At 40.1% G+C, this 16,613-nt stretch overlaps 2 protein-coding genes across 2 annotated transcripts in view; both read left to right on the top strand.

Moving 5' to 3' along the window:
* Nucleotides 1–8,123, top strand: part of tex264a (testis expressed 264, ER-phagy receptor a) — a 58,710-nt gene extending 50,587 nt beyond the window's left edge. The window contains exons 3-4 of the mRNA XM_029432408.1: nucleotides 206–377; nucleotides 6,676–8,123. Coding sequence (XP_029288268.1) covers nucleotides 206–377; nucleotides 6,676–7,040 — 537 coding nt within the window. The 3' untranslated portion in view covers nucleotides 7,041–8,123. The remainder of the gene's footprint in view (nucleotides 1–205; nucleotides 378–6,675) is intronic.
* A 2,256-nt stretch (nucleotides 8,124–10,379) lies between these two features.
* The window catches only part of grm2a (glutamate receptor, metabotropic 2a), a 29,617-nt gene continuing 23,383 nt past the window's right edge, over nucleotides 10,380–16,613 (top strand). Inside the window, exon 1 of the mRNA XM_029432497.1 lies at nucleotides 10,380–10,842. The gene's annotated coding sequence lies outside the window, so the exon portion shown is untranslated. The remainder of the gene's footprint in view (nucleotides 10,843–16,613) is intronic.

The following is a 16,613-nucleotide window of genomic DNA, read 5'->3' as shown; positions in this document are numbered from 1 at the left end:
TCCAATCCCAGCGCAATGTAATTATGAAAGGTTAGCACCTTGTTGATTAAAGGGACCTGTAAAAGTTTCTGAAGCTGTGTTTTGCAAATTGAATGTGTATTCTGGCTTCATTTGCTTCAGGGTTTTTTTTTGGTGCACTGATGAATCCAAACTGTGTCCAACAATGTCTCATGTTATACATCTAACTGTGCATGTTCTTCCACAGGAGAGGAAGCTGTGTGCGTTCCCAACTATTGAGATCTGTAGCTCGGATGTCATCAACTATATGGTCCCGCTGTCTCGCCAGACAGACTTCTTCGTTCCAGAGATGAAGGAGGAGGTTAAAACAGACGGTAAAGAAGAGGACTCTGACGAGGACAGAGGAACTGACATTACAGGTAATGTTGTGCGTTGTGTATATTCCAACCAAGCACTGTTGTTACTGTTGAGCGCTCATTAGGGAATCATTCACAGCACCTGCCAAAAAGCTCTCCCAAACCACATCGTTTCAGATACTAAAATCAATGTTTGTTTCACAGAAACCACAAATTAAAAACGGATTAATGAATTCATCCGATGGCACTTGTTATGTTGTCATCTAATTGCAGTCTAATGAAACGTGGTAATAGAAACACAGGTTTCCGCTCTATTGAGACTACAGCTTGTGTCAGTTAGAAGCAAACGCAGAGGAAATATGTGACAACTTTTATTTTGTCCGACATCGCACCGACTCCCCTCCTGCCCTTGATCACCGAGGACACGTGATGCGTGAGACGCTGTAATTGTTCTGTCACTACAAGTGTGTGTGTGTCTTCAAGCGCAATGTCTTCTCTGCTGCTCTTACTCTTTCAAACTCGCAGGACCTGTAGGCTGGACACATGGCAGTATTGACTTTGTCGTCGTACAAATGACTAGAGAAAGAAAATGGTGTTGGTTCGATGAGAGAGAGAGAGAGCGGGTGGAGGTGGGCTGATTTACATCAGGTGCTGTCTACCTTGAACTTAGATCACGTTGCATCGCTTGTAAACACAGCTCATATGTGAAGTATGAGTACATGAAGTACATGATCTGTACATGTGTTCGGGTCTTCGGCCTGTTCAGATCCTGTGGTTCCACTGAGAGTCGAGGCTTTTTACATTTTTAAATGACTTTGTCAGCATCACCAGACCGAGGCAACGTTTTGATTATGGCTTGCTTTTCTAACAAATGGGAAAATTAATAAGAACGAACGAAAGTGACTAAAGTGCTAGAAAAACATGAGACTACAGGAGTTCAGAACAAGTGAAGTTGATCTTACATGTTTTTACACACACACACACACACACACACACACACACACACACACACACACACACACACACACACATCCTTTTCTTTAGTAACCCACTCATCATGTTCCCCGAATTGAAGCAATTTCTCCATTTAATTTGAAATGGTTTAAAACTATAATTTCAGAATTTTGACAATTTAAATATATGCACAACTTGTGTTGAACACATTTTGTTGATTGTCACGGGGCTTTTAATCAAAACGGAGCTTCGACCAAACATGGCGGTTGCCGTTCAGATGAAAAATGTCACCAAGCTGCAGCAACATATTATAAGAGACGACGTGTGTTGTTGGCGAAGCTCTGCTGGAAAACACAGTGAAGTAAACCTCATGCAGCTTAACCCAAGTGTTGGCAATGGTTAGTGGTGTTTATTAGTGATGCCACCTATACATCTATTTAAAAAGGTAAATTAGGTTATGATTTCTCACCTGCATTAATAACTCTAAGGTTCCTGCGAGCGTCTCAGAGCCCCATGCAGTGAGTTGGGTTTGGTAGCTAAAGGTGGAACTACAAAAAGCCATGCGTTGTCCTCTAACTGTGGCACAATTCAAAAAAATCACCTAAATAGTTTAAACTAAAAAGATTTACTGCTGTATTAAAAATCTCAAATCCATGTTTATCAAATTGAATCAAATAGGGTTAATAGTTCAGATGAGGAGCGTTAACTCGCATTAAACACAATGTAGTCGATTGGCTACAAGAACACTTCGCATGCGCTTTTATGCATCTGTGTAAAGTAATGTGAGATTCTATTTCTGCTCCTTTGGAAACACTCAGACCTCTTTATTGTTCTCCAAAGAGCTGAGCAGGAGCTGTTGTGTGACTTGAGTTTGAAGAGGCACCACGTTTCTATAGCGAGTTGTTACTTTTATCAGATTTCATGCAGCTGTCTGTTGTGTTTGCAGTAGTGTGAACAATTGGAATGTAAACTTATCTTGTTTTTCCTCTTTGTTGAACATCTTTCTAAAGCAGATTGTTTTTCAAACTGAAGAATCTGTTTAGGTGTGCATTTTCAACATTTGCGCAGTCAGCTCAGGTATTCTATGTGAAGGCATGTGTGATAGTATATGAATGTCTGCCTTATTTGTGTGTGTGTGTGTGTGTGTGTGTGTGTGTGTGTGTGTGTGTGTGTTCTGAGCTTTCCTAATGAGAGATGGATCAATCCGTGCAGCTGATCTTTTGTCTGACAAGCCAGCGACGAGATTGCCTTCGACGTTTCATCCCTCAACTCCACTGTCCACATGATGGAGCGTCTTGACCGTAAACTCTGCCTGTGCCACAATATTTGTCTTTGTACCATCACAGGTGACTGAGAGCAAGTAAACACCCAAACAAAATGTGAATACCTTCATGATAATCCGGTGATCAACAGCAGCCAACTGTTTGTGCTGCGAGAAGCTTGTTAATCTTTTGAGGACACACAAACCAGCCTCAGTGTAAAACCAGCCTGTGGGCTTCATTTCTATATCATTTAGAACGCTGATGGATTTTCTCTTCGTCGCAGAAAGCCGCAGGAGGCTTATTGGACCCAGCTGAGGTACAACCTTACAAAATATGGCAGGCTTGTTAAACGTGTCAAGTCATTTGAAATTGGTAGTTGTAAACATGCTTTTACTTAATGTCTAAATCTATTTGGCATCGCTGTATAATAACCCATCATTAGATAATAATGCTCTATTAAGTGTGCGATAATTCTTACCATCGGATGAGGCTATGTTTCCATGTTAAAGTTGATGCAAGGCGCCCTAACCCTATTGCCTAAGAGGAGACATTTTAAGTTTTAAACCAGAAAAAAGTTTAAATATCTTTGGTGGATCTGGAAAATTTGGCGTATCGCTAAAAGCAAAATGCGTTTTAAGGGCAATGGAAACAGAATATATTCCGCTCCACTGTGCAAAGAAGGTGTAGGAAACATCAGATCTGTGCGGACGGAAGGAGACTGTAACCTTCCTCCAATCAATACATGATACAAACATAAATGCCAAATGTTATCATGTTTTCTACATCCTTTCTGTGTGTTTGAAGTTTGACTGGTGCTCTTTTTAATTACTCTCATTTAACGGCATCCGTCTGAAGAATTACTGCCAACAACTGTTAATCTTGATGCACCCGACTCGTGATGCATCATAATGATCATTTCTCTTTGCTGATTTACTGGATTTAATGTGGTTTAAATCTGCGCTTAAAAAAAAAAAAAGTGTGACATACATGTGCCACAATACTTAGACATATATTTTCAACACAGGTGTATGTTTTATGAGTATCCTTAAATGCTCCTTTCGACTGTGTCGCCTCTTAACTTCTGTTTATGTTGTTTTTGTCGCACTGTTCTTGCACTCCTCTCAGACTGATGCTCCAAACTCTCAGCGTGCCTCAGCCCGATCTCGCTCTAATTACCTCCTTTAAGAATCCTCTCCTCTGTTCCAAACAGTTGGGAGAACAAGACCTTGATTCTCTGCTAATAATCCCAATGGGCCCAATTTAGCAACTAATTTAGGCAAATGTTATCTAAAAGACTTTCAGAGGCGCAGCTGGCTTCAACCCGGGATCCCAATTTCATGACTTGCTTGCAGTTGTAGAACGGGTGAAAGTTGTCCAGTGTGTTGAGGCTCTTCCTTGGGGGGCTGTCCACCCAATTACCCTAAATAGACCCATTATTTCCCGTAAAAAATATTATATTGTAAAATGAGTCTCTCTGGAAAAGTCATTTTACTGCAACATGCAAATGAAATATAAATCAGTTCCTACACTGCAATATGCATTTAAAACAAAACGTCTCATCACATTCACACCGGACATGTTTCACTGAACACTATTCCCAATGGTTTTGTTTGGACCTGCCATCCAATCAACAGGCCCATAAATAGATATTAGAAATAACCTAAATGGACTTCCTGTATATGATATTCCTGACTGCAGACGGGTTCAGATCTGCTTGATGTGATAATTAGATCGCTAAGTGATGTTGAGCTTTCGAATAAATGAAAAGGAAAGACCGACTTCAGCGAGAAGCTCGGAGACTCGTTTTTTTTTTTATTGTATGCGGGTCCCAGATGACACATTTAGTGCAAACACACTTTGATGTGTGGATGAGATTTATTTCTAGTGTGAAAGCAGCAAGAAAAATAGCTCGGACAATAGTGTGTTAGTGTCCTGTGGGATAGTCGAGTCTCCTCCAGTCGGATGTTAATTGTGGAAGACATTTTATATCGAGGCTTTTCATTTCAAAACCAATCAGATGTATAAGGTCCCTACAAACGTATGAAAAGGGTCAGTATCATACACAATAACAGGAGAGGCAAAAATTATCAAAGCTTTACAATAACGGTCATAAATTGGACAAGAGTGAACCCAGAATTTGGCATCGAGGTTTAAAGACGGCTTTCTGCAGAGCAAGGTTCTGGCATATTCTTTGCTCCTGCCTCTGAAGTCTCACTGAGTAATATTTGTTGTGTAGGTGGGAGATGTGATGTGCCTCTTACATTTATAAGTCTTGATTTCTATTTTCATTTGCAATTTTTTAGGCAGTAAAAGCAACAAAGGCCTCCATATTTTTCTCTTTGTCTCCCTCATTTCAGTTTTGTGAGTTGTTGTTTTGTGTTTCCCCCTACCTGACACGCAGTGCTGTGCATTTTACAAACTTTAATTTATTTCAACCTTCCTGGAATGTTTTCATATTTCTGTCTTTTTCCTGCAATTACTATGTTTCTGCTCACAACATTAAAGCATTTCACTTCTTTTTCGCTGACACACACCAAAAAATAACAGTAGTTAGAGATAATGAATGGCTATTCGGTAACAGAATATCATAGATCAAAGACCAATTACAATCATGTTTAGGCTGAAAGCATTCGCTAGCCGATCATGTGGGTTAAGAAATCTCCATAAATTAAGCTAATGGCAGATTTTATAGATATGCGTTCTATGCTGCAGACGGCAGCGGCGAGAACTTTCCCTCCCTGCAGAGCTATAGTTAGCTGTCCCGCTGCACAAAACAGGAACATTACATGCGAGTAATGTTCCTAACATGGCTATGACTCGTCTTTTATATGAAAGGTCTTTTCTCTCTTCGGCGATAATAATCTGTTTCCTCTGAGCTCCGATGACACGTAGAGTCCTGATGAGCTTTAATAACCGGGTTCAAGCTGGAGGAAGTGAGCTTGGTATCACTTATGAATCAGAAGTTTCATAACGTAAGTGTTGTTTTTGCTCCGCTGTGCTCATAGGATGGCAGAGAATGAAAATGGACATACATCTTTTCACCTTTGCATCATCTTTTAATGAGGTTCATTGTAAGGCTTAATGTTACTTACTGTGTTGTTTTTGACTAACACTAAACAAAGAGAGCATATTACACGCACATTTGCACACTTACATCGGCTTCTTGTCCGCTTCAGACGTCAGTTCAAGACCCTCCTGGTCACATCCGAAGCCCACTATAGCATCGCACTGTCTTATATTCCAGAATTTATAACTTTTGCACCAAGTTTACTCAGATCTTCTAAACCCAATTGCTCTTAAATATCCCACAGTTCATGCTCAAAACAAAGTGGGACCGTGCCTCCCCCTCGCTGTCAGGTCAGCTGAGTCTGTGCCACATTAAAAAAAACTAACTTTTAAATCCCACTTATTATAGGCTGGTGGTTTTATAAGTGTGTTGCTTGCAATTCCTTCTGGATTCATTCCCCTTTTTAAATTCTGTTTGTTTTGTTCTCTCGCTTTGTGTGAGTGTCTGTTTCCGTTTTATGAATTGTATGTGTTTTCATGCAGTGCACTATAATCATTTTTATTATTAACGGTGAAGCACTTTGGAAAGTACTGTATAAATAAAGTTTCCATACTCATTAACCTGTATTTATGTAAAATTTAGCAATGCTGGCTCTATATGACAGAGTGAGACGCCAATCTCTCAACAGCTACTGGATGGATTGTGTGTAATGGATGCATTTGTCGTCCCTGGAGGATGAATCCCCTGGCTTTTCCTCTAGCGCCACCGCAATGTTCTTTTTAGTGTCCATGTCGTTTCCACATTACATCCTAAAGCTCTTGAACACACCAAAGTCGGAAGAACGACTTTCCAACTCTTAAATTGGGAGCATCCGTGCAGCACCTGAATGCACCATTGGTCTTGGCGGAGGTCTGCGCTCCCTGAGTGCCATTCAGTGTGCTCTTCTCAATTGAGAAGGTTGTAGTAACTTCTTTACAATCCCACCCAGGGAAATCACACACTATAAGGACAACATAATAGTTTATAATAAATCAGCACACAAACACCTGTAGTTCACTCTAATTGAGTTTTCCTCGGTATCAATCACACACTCGCAGGTCCTATTTTATCTCCCTCTCTCTCTCTCTTGTTGCTGCAGGTGCAGACTCCCACAGCGACGTGAGTTCAGTGAGCGGTGGCGTGCCCTGGGACAGCAGAGAGACGTCCCTGGCTGCTTCCACAGCCGCCTCCCTGGCATCGTCCCTGCCTCTGAGGGACGTAATGGATGCAAATGAAGACATTAAGCACAGGGACAGCAGCGAGAGAGGCTCGAACGAGTCTGTGGGCAGCGGCTCATCCTTTGAAGAGCTTGACATGGATCAGGAGGAGCAGCAGGCGGGAGGAGAGAGGGAGGAGAGGGGAGATGGAGAAGAGGCGGAGGTCCCTGAGGGTGAAGATGGTGCTCGAGAAGCAGTTGAACTGGTGGCTGAGAAGAAGGAGCCCTTGGGGGATGGAGAGGAGTAGGGTGGATGCCGAGAAGATAAAAGATGAAGCCATGTAACACTGGCATGCTCGAGAGTTTCTCAGTTGTTGCTGGTTATCTGTCATGTAATCCTGTTGGTGGATCTAAAGCTGTTCATGCCATGACCAACATGCCGTATTTCTGCGCCTTCTAATTCTCTTTTTGAAGCCTGTACTTTTTGTTATACTATAATCTCTCTTTTTAACAAAAATATACTTCTTGATTCTATATTTAAACTCCGTCAGGATCGAACAACAGACAGCCCCGTTTGGTTAAGTTTTCTTGAGTAAACCCAATTTTCTCTGCACATGGTGTGCAGCAAATGAGAGGCGAGATTTGTTTAACTCTAATATTTAATTTCCGGCTATAATCCTGTGTGAATCTCCACTATTCCCACTCGGATAAGAAATGACACTTCAATTTAAGATTTAAGATGAAAGGAAGGACACTGATGCCGGCTATCCTGGATCATACAGCATATTTTTGCCCGTGTGTGACTGTTGATATTGTACCCCACTTTCAAGGTCATGACCTTGAAGATTTTTTTATGTAACGTGTTGGTGTGCATTACCCGACTTTGGTGTCTTGATATCCAGTAACGATGGGGTGAAAATGTGCAGGAGATAATGCTGTCGAAATGTTTGATGGACCTATTTCAGTGTGTTGTTCTTTTTTTAATTTTTTTTATATAAAGAGAATATCTATCACACGGGGAAATTCTGAAGACTGAGGCCTAAAAGCTTTTTTTATCAACACCAGTAAAGTAACATCACCCAAGTCACCAAGGCTTTAAAATGCAATTTAAAGATGCAAACTTTTCCCCTTGGATACTGTACAGAAGATTTTAATGTCACCCTGTGCTCAGATAATTGCTTTAGTTTTTTGTTTAACGTGGTTTTCTCTTCTATAGTCGTTTCGTTGAACCACAGTTCTGTTTGTAGCCAAAATTCACTCTCTTCCAGAGACTAGTTGTGATATGTTTGTAGGTTGAAATCGTTGGTGCTGTGAGACATTGGAAGTCATGTACAGCACATTGCCATGGTGGTGTCTTTCTGTCTGTAATAAAATGTCAGATGAAAAGTTAAGTTGACATTGAACGAGTTGTTTATAGATTTTGTTGTACGTTTTATTACAGAGCCACATCATTACCGCTCCACTCTGAGAACAATTCTTACCAATTTTTATTTCTCTGTATCCCAACAGAGACGGAGAGATAGTGTGGGCGGCAGTGGGACACGTTTGGAAGTTAACGCCTATTAAATCCTAGTTTTCAAATTGTAATGATTGCCTCTTGCCAACATTTTCTGGAAAAGGCGAAGCAGTGGAATTCAAAAGCTGATTAAAAGAGAAACGTTCATAACAAAAATGAATACAAATAAATAACCAATAACCATCGTTCAGTGCAAGTTGAACAAATTAATCAAAGCTGTTTTAAGATTTTCTTGAGGGAGCAATTTCCCCTGGCACACTTGAACGGTTTAATTAATGCGCACAGAAATGATACAGATGTGGTGTGTCTTTTGGAAAACGCAAACACTCTCAAAAAGATTATTACAAAATCTTGTATATAAATTCTGTCACTTTAGCAGGAGCTGCGTTAATCTGAGCTGCATTTGAATGAGAGGTTTGGCATTTGTGTCGCAGTTTATTTAATCAGCTGTGAGTACAGAGAATAGGCTCCAACAGTCTATTGATGTTTGATGGACACGTGTGTTCTTTAGCCGGTGGTCCTTAATGAGCATCATGACCTATACGGACAAATGCATTCATTTAAATCCAACACCACTGTAGGCGAAGTCATTTTACTGAATATTACGCCATCGACCATGGAGAGGAAAACGTCCTTCCTGCTCCTGCACAGGCTAAAGTAGTGGTGCATATTGTCTCATCGCACAATAAAGTGTTATTTATCATCTGTAACATGTCTAACCCAGTACATGTAATATGTTTATTGTATGTGCTTATGTAGAAAAATTATTACCGACCAATACCTCATACTTAATATGTTAAACTCTTATTATATGCATGTTCCTCAGAAATGCAATGTCAGTCTGGCTGTTGTAGATTTATTCCATGGGGCAGACAAGAACACAACCCATAATGGCAGAAGATGCACTCGAGGTGACAAATGAAAGAATATCTTTTTATAGAATGGTGTAAAAAGGTCCCTCCAGTAGTTCACTTGGAGAATCTATGCCAAGAAGCATTAAAGCTGTTTTTGCAACTTGTGGTGTAAGACACCTTATTAAGACACTTTATCTTGTACAGTTAATTTGATCCCCCATCTTTACATTCTGTTATGCAATATAGAAATGAAGCCTCTAAGAACAATGTACTACTAAAGAAAATGTACTAGCATAGTGCCCAAATTGTTCATTTTCAGAGCATGGGAGAAATGAAGTTTGAAACTGTCTCACGAAACACTCTGTGGGTGACATTTTGTGTGATTAAACTGCAAGATTGGTAGCTGTACTACATGAGGTGTGATCAGTCTGCGGGGACAGATGCCCTCACCACATGTCTGTTGCACTTTCAGTTTTAATCCTGGCAACATAACCTTTGTCCAAAGGCAAAAAAAAATACAAAATCAGCCTGGAAGACACTTGCGATGACACACTGGGTCAACAACTGATTTAATTAATTGTGAAACCCACAGGGATGTCATGCAGCTTTGAGGGCGCGGAGATTATTGCCTTCCCATGATGTTAATTATTAATCTCATTACATTGCACGTCGAAAGAGATGGTAGGGGAGATGTCTCAATAGACAGATTTAGATGCTGGACCATTGCGTGTCTGAAGCTGCTTTCGGCAGGAGCAGAGGAAAGGGTCGCGGCTCATCCTCTCAAAACTCATGTCCCCCCGCGCGCATCGCTGTGCCATCTGGGACTGACCTCACACTCTCCCGTGCCGTGTCACAACTTGTTAGCGGATCCCAAATAAAATTCCCACAGCTGAAGATGAGATATCTCCAAAGAATCGTTATTTTAATGCACTGTACCCCCCGCTTCCCCCTCCTGCCGCTTGAACAAATAGGGGGCGACTCTTAAAGTGTCTCCACATCCGATCTAACAGCTTACAAACTAGAACAAAGCGGCTGAAAGACATGTTTTCCGGTTGGCTCTGAATAACATAATGTTGATTTGCGAGGAGACAGACTATCTCACAGACTGCGCATGCAAAGAGCAACTGCGCCTTTGTTCAGGTGTCCAAACCTTCTGAGAGTTGAGGCTATCCCAGGTTTGTGGCTCATCTGCAGCAAGATCATTCTTGAATTTATTGCCAGTGGCAGAAGATTTTTGCATAGGCTGCTCGAGTAACAGGTAGAATTTTCCTAGAATTTCTTGAGCAGTTAAAGCCGATACTCTGGCATCCTATCAGGCTCATAAACGTCACATTTTTTTCTAGATCTTTAAATTCATATTTCTTCACAGTTGATGCTTTTTTCTCTCTCCATGAAGTGGGCGTCAGTTGCATTTGTTTAGGAAATGTGACTTTTAAACCATTACCAGCAGGATCACACCTCCAGGTATCCGGGCAGGCTCGTCGTCGTGGTTTGTATTTTTATTTTCTTTCAGAACCACGGACAGCTCCTGGCACGCGGCTCAGCTGCACGCGCTTCAAACTTCAGGCAGCAACACCCTCTCCTCCTTCATTCATTCATCCAGCGCCACTGTAGTTCACATCAACGCTGGTTTTAGGCTTTTAAAAAAACAAAACTCAACACTGCTGCAAAGGATATGCGTTGGCTTTTCACGATCCATTACTCCGACAGCAGCGCTGGAAACTGAGGAACCCTGCACAGGTAGGAGATGTTGTGTGTTTTTGTCTCCACTGATTTGAACGTTGGTAGCCTGAAGGTGCATTTGTGTGAACTTCTACGAGCTGGTTTGTAGATAATTAAATCTAGTGTTGAGTTTTGAATTTGTTGGCCTCACCTTTTATCTTTGTGGTGCACATCCGTAAAGTATATTCGTGGGAAATGAAAGCGAAGGGGATGGAAGAATAAATTAGTAAAATAGTACGTGTTTTTGTCGTTTTCTGGCAATATTCTTTTTTTTTTTTCTTTGACACTATTTGCAATTGTTTACGTATAGTCGCCACGTTTTACCAATTTTTTTTACATCTCTAGCTACAGCCATGTCTATTCACTGCACAACTCTCCACATGCAAAACACAACATATCTGATTTTGGTTATTTGGCAAATCACCTTGTATGATAAAAAAAAAAAAAAAAAGTGCTAAACGTTACCGAGAAAGTCTTCTTGAAAGCCAGAAACTTGAGAATTAGTTAGTGTCCCACAGGGTGCGAGAGAAAAGAAGATTGTCATTATTTCCCTTGGTTTCTATTTTTGGAGTAATTTTTTAATAGTTTGAGGGTGATCAAATAATGTGTAATAATCTATTATTGTGTTTTTTCATCTCCAAATAAAATAATAATCCAAATTGATAGAACTACCTCAGTGCAGATTTACATAATGTTGCAAATCAGCATGATAACAGTGGGATACTGCATGTGTGCTTATATACGGTGTGATTCTGTGTCTATCATACCACCAGGAGTTTAAAATACATTTTTAAACACACTAGGAATATAAAAGAATACCCTAAGGCAAAAATATTTAGAGGCTGTGTCGCTAATGCTGGACAGTCATTAAGGGAAGCAAAATGTACTGTGGATGCTTCCTCCAGTCCCAGGGGCATCTGTGCTGCATGTTCAGCAGATGCAACACAATAGAAACTCCTCAGAATGCAGTGTTATCAGTTCATCCAACAAGGACATCTTCAAATTACCATGGGTACATGTGTTTATGCTTGGGTTTTCTTTTTTTTACACTATAGAAATAAGCATGTTAGTATTGTAAATCCTCCTTCCATACGACTGAGAATCTGGACTGACGTGTGAGCCCAGCTCTCACAGCTGAAGATGTTGATTAGAGTAAATTATTCAGGTCATGGCTGACTGAAGAAGACCATGCTCCACTGCCATCCTCTGAATCCAGGAACAAGAAAAGTAACGGGAGTGGGTGAGGCTGTCTGACCTGTGCTCCCTGCGCAGCTCAGACCTGATTGCAGTCTGCCTCGCTTTGTTACTTTTGATTTGATGCTAAGGGGACTCAGTGCCAGGGTAACATGAGGACGGGGAACCCTGTTAATTACTTTAGGTGCTTTGGGAAGAGTTTTGAACAACAAGCAATACAAAAATGACTCATTATCTGCGAAGAGAAACCAAAGAAGTTTTTTTCCTCAGATATGTTGTAGTAGCTTAACTTGAATGCCTAATCGTTCTAGTACAGACGAGGCAAGACATTACAGCAAACCAAGCAAAGACTTTAGAAAGGGGCTCAATATGGGCTTTATTAGCATCCAGCTACCAGTGATTACAATCCTGCGTGATGAATCACTCCGGTCCTATTCAAAACAGGACAGCTTAATAGCTTACTCTCCCTTATGGTCCTTATGGTCTTACTCACACGCATGCAGGTGAGGTACATCGTTTGGAAGTGCGATGTCTGCCAGTATCATATCATATCATAAAGCCTGGTCTATACTGTACACCTGATGCTCATAACAATAATCTGTTAAATTAAATATTTAATGTCCCACTGCACCACTCTCAATGTAGGTATTTATGTACTGATTTGTATTCTGTGAGCTGATAGTACATCTGCACTATGGTGTTAGCAAGACACAGTTGTGTGGCTGTTACGTAAGACAAAGGTAGAGTGACAATGAAAGATAAGAAATGACAGAAATCAAAAGACAGAATGTGAATGTTTTCAGTTTCTATATTTTAAGCATGTATTGTAGGTTTTTTCCCCTTAAATATAATTTTAGATCAAACAAGTCTGCTTCCCATTCACTGACAATGCAGTCCTGATAAAAACGTGGTGAAATCGCACATTAAGCTGAGAGACACACTGCACTTTCACTGGATTCCTACTCGAGGAGAATGATTTAAGCATGGACTTACTCAAGTGAAAGCATAAATAAGCTTCCAATTCATTAAAGATGTGTGTATGACTATCAGATTAAAATTAACTGCTGCACTGGCTGCAAATGGCTCATTCCTATTTTACGTTATTTGTATGTGTGAGAGGTTCCTATGTGAGTCCTATCGGCTGCATTAATAATTTCAATTGTTTGCAATTCTTAGTCCTGCCTGTAGTTTTTGTTGCACTCGAAAGAGTTGTTAATCAAAATTCTCAGGACAATGAACAAAACATTTTCATATCTGTGGATTAACCAAGGATGTGTGGATTCCCCCACTATCCAAGAAATGTTCATGCTTAAAACGGAATTTGCAATTAATTATATTATGTGCACAAAGATCTGCTTTGTTTTTGTGCCCCTATCCTCGATAGATTTCAAGTCAGTGGAGCCCAAGCTCTCTTCACTTCTCATGCTGCTAATGTCGCCTACTGTTCAACGTGTCTTGAACATTAGTTCATCAAGGATCTGCTGTTAACGAATGGATATAAACGGTTCTAAAATGACCAGCTGTGAGTGTTTTGAGATCCAGCATTGATGCATTAAAGCAATGGTTCCCCACACTCCAGATCCCCCTCAGGTTAACTCTGTTATCTGTCAGCACTGTTGCCGTTGTTTGCATGTTTGTTTGTTCACATTACAAGCGACAAAAGCAACATCCAAGCGTGGCTACATTGTAGCTGAGCCGCTGTTATTTCAGGGCTTGTTGACGTAGTTATGTCGTTTAATAGCAATACCTTTTTTCCTCCAATTTCTTAGAGGAACGGAACAGGGGAGTGGAGATGGTGAAGTAAAAACATATGATTGGTTGACTCTTCACCGCGTCATTGGAGCGCTGAAAAAGGTTGAGGCCAGCTCAACTTTTGATTGCCTCATGCCCCGTCCCCCCTTTGCCTGTCCCCCAGCGACAAGTGTTGGACGGCAGGTCACCGCTATCCATTGAAAATGACTTGTTGCCTTTTGCTTGGTCGCTCGTTGTGTAAATGCAGCATTAACGCTGGCAGCACCGTTAGCTGCCAGCCGCCCGCTCTGCCATCTCCATGTTTAGAGCTGTGTGCAGGCAAACCCGGCTCAGACTCCGAATCGTAGATATGTCATGAATGCTGTATATTGTCCCTTTAATATAAAGTTCCCTAATCTGTAAATTGTGAGCAGCCCAGTTGTAGGGTTTCCCCCAGAGTGATCTTTAAGGTGAAAATGTCAAATTACAGTATCTCACAAGAAGGAAGCAAATATTCTAGAAACGAGTAAACGACCCCTTAGGTATCCTGACCCCCAGTAATACTGCATTAAAGTATTAAACCTCAAGCGCCTAATTTTAATCTGCATTTTAGGGACAGGTGTTCTGGTCTGCTGTGGGGTTTTAGTGCTGAATTTCTGAAGTTTGAGTTAGTTTGTAATTGTTCGTACCAGGCTGATGTAGACTGTTCAGCCATGTGATTATGTTGTGAGAAACATCAAACCATAGATCAGGGGTGTCAAACTCATTTTAGTTCAGGGGCCACATGCAGCCCAATTTGATCTCAAGTGGGCCGGACCAGTAACATCACAGCATAATAACCTGTAAATAACAACAACTCCAAATGTTTCCCTTCGTTTTAGTGCAAAAAAGTACATTCTGAAAATGTTTAAATTTAATGAACTATCTTTTTTTACAAAACATTATGAACCTGAAGTTTCTTAAGAAAAAAAGGTGCAATTTCAACAATATTATGCCTCAGTTTATCATTTATATATGTGTGTTACAACTTACAGATCACAGTGTATCTACAAAGGCACAACACATTTTGTCACAGGTATCTGGAACAGTATTTTACTTTATGATGAAAACAACTCGTTTTTACACTTTGCAAAGTCATCCCGCGGGCCGGACTGGACCTTTTGGCGGGCCGGTTTTGGCCCCCGGGCCGCATGTTTGACACCCCTGACATAGATGATACACCCACACAGTCCTGATAAAGAAAATCAGTGTGTTAAACTCTTAATAAGCAAATTTAGTCAAATTATACAATGCTTTAGAGAAACACTTTTGGACTTTTAAGATTACATCACAAGAAAATGTGCTTTTTGTTTGTAAGAGTCCTTTTCAATCTATCATCAGAAGTGTTGAGACACAAGTTCCAAATAAAAATGAGATAATATCAGAAGAAAAGAGAAAAGGGAATACAAAGACTCAAAGAAATAACGGTGGAGATACCACTGTGTAATCTTGCACGGTGGTATTCCCCCAAACGCATCACGACTCAGTCTAACTTTCATTTTGTTAAAGCAATAACTAATTTAAGAGAGATTGAGGCATCTATTTAAAACCAATCCTTACTGCTCTTGGATATCTTTTTAGTAATATAATTGATGCAATTTCCAAACATAGAAAATCTAAATGTGAGCTGTCATATCGCTAACTTTTAATTCCCTCACTAATGTCTATTGTCAATCCAGGAACAGCACTTTTAATGATTTCCCCAAAAAAATGTTTCAGGCCACTTTCTTTTAGTGATGTGATGATGTGATGATGAATAATGCAAAGATACAATACAAGAAAAAAACCTCTGAAAGAAAAAGCACTGTGCATCCATCACTGTGTTCCGGCCAATCATAGGTCTGGCAGTAATGATCTCGGTGAGACGATCAATGTTTGATGAGGGAGGCAGAATGGGGCTCTTGGGAGGCGAAGGGACCGTTGAACACATACAAGGGATTCCCCCTTTACAGGTGGAAGGAGAGGAGGAGGGGGGGGGAGAAGTATAAAAGCATACATATGATGAATGAGGTGGATTGTATGTATGAATATAAGGTTTTCTTTCCATATGCTGGTTGTGTGACAGTAAACTCTTCCAGTTATGCAGCGAGCCTGCAAATTGATTCATATCTTCTTATTTGCTGCTTCGCAAAAATGCCGTGAAATTGACTTTAGCGATTTCCAAACCTCAAGGACCTCCTGGCTCTTTAATTGCTACTTGTATAAATGACCTTATCAGAAAAGGTCAGCAGTTGTGTTTTTTGGGAGACATTTCCTTGTTTAACTTCAGTGGAAGTCATTGATCCAGTCAATCTAGCTTTATTAATTGAACTGGATTCAAATGCTTGTGGCTTTCAGAGATAATACGTGTAAGATTTCCTGTTAATATCTCACTATATTCTATAGAGCGTGTTGTCTTTCAAAATGTATGTAGCCCACCTCGTGCTGCTTTAAGTAGCCATGTTTGCTACTGTTTGAATGAGTCATTATGAGTAATTCTACAGAGGTTGAGTGAGAAAAACAGATAATTTAATGATAGATTTAGTTTAGATTTCAACGTATACAACTGAAATACACATATAAAAATAAATAAAAATATTATGTGAATAATATTAGGTAATTACAGTACAATTCTCAATAAATTAATACACTGAAAATTAAAGAAAATAACATATGACATACTGAATATGTATATTATATATTACAAAAAGTCCCAAATATACACACTGTTCATATCTCACTTTTATGTATTTTTTTTCTTTTCTTTTTCTTGATTTCTTGATCTTATTATTTTATTATTTTAATCTATTAAGTGTATTACACACTTTCATCAACTGGCAACAAAA

Source organism: Cottoperca gobio, chromosome 5 (assembly GCF_900634415.1).
Source record: "Cottoperca gobio chromosome 5, fCotGob3.1, whole genome shotgun sequence".
NCBI classification, from domain to species: Eukaryota; Metazoa; Chordata; class Actinopteri; order Perciformes; family Bovichtidae; genus Cottoperca; species Cottoperca gobio.
The sequence above is the reverse complement of the archived record's forward strand: the minus strand, read 5'-3'. Positions and strand labels throughout refer to the sequence as shown.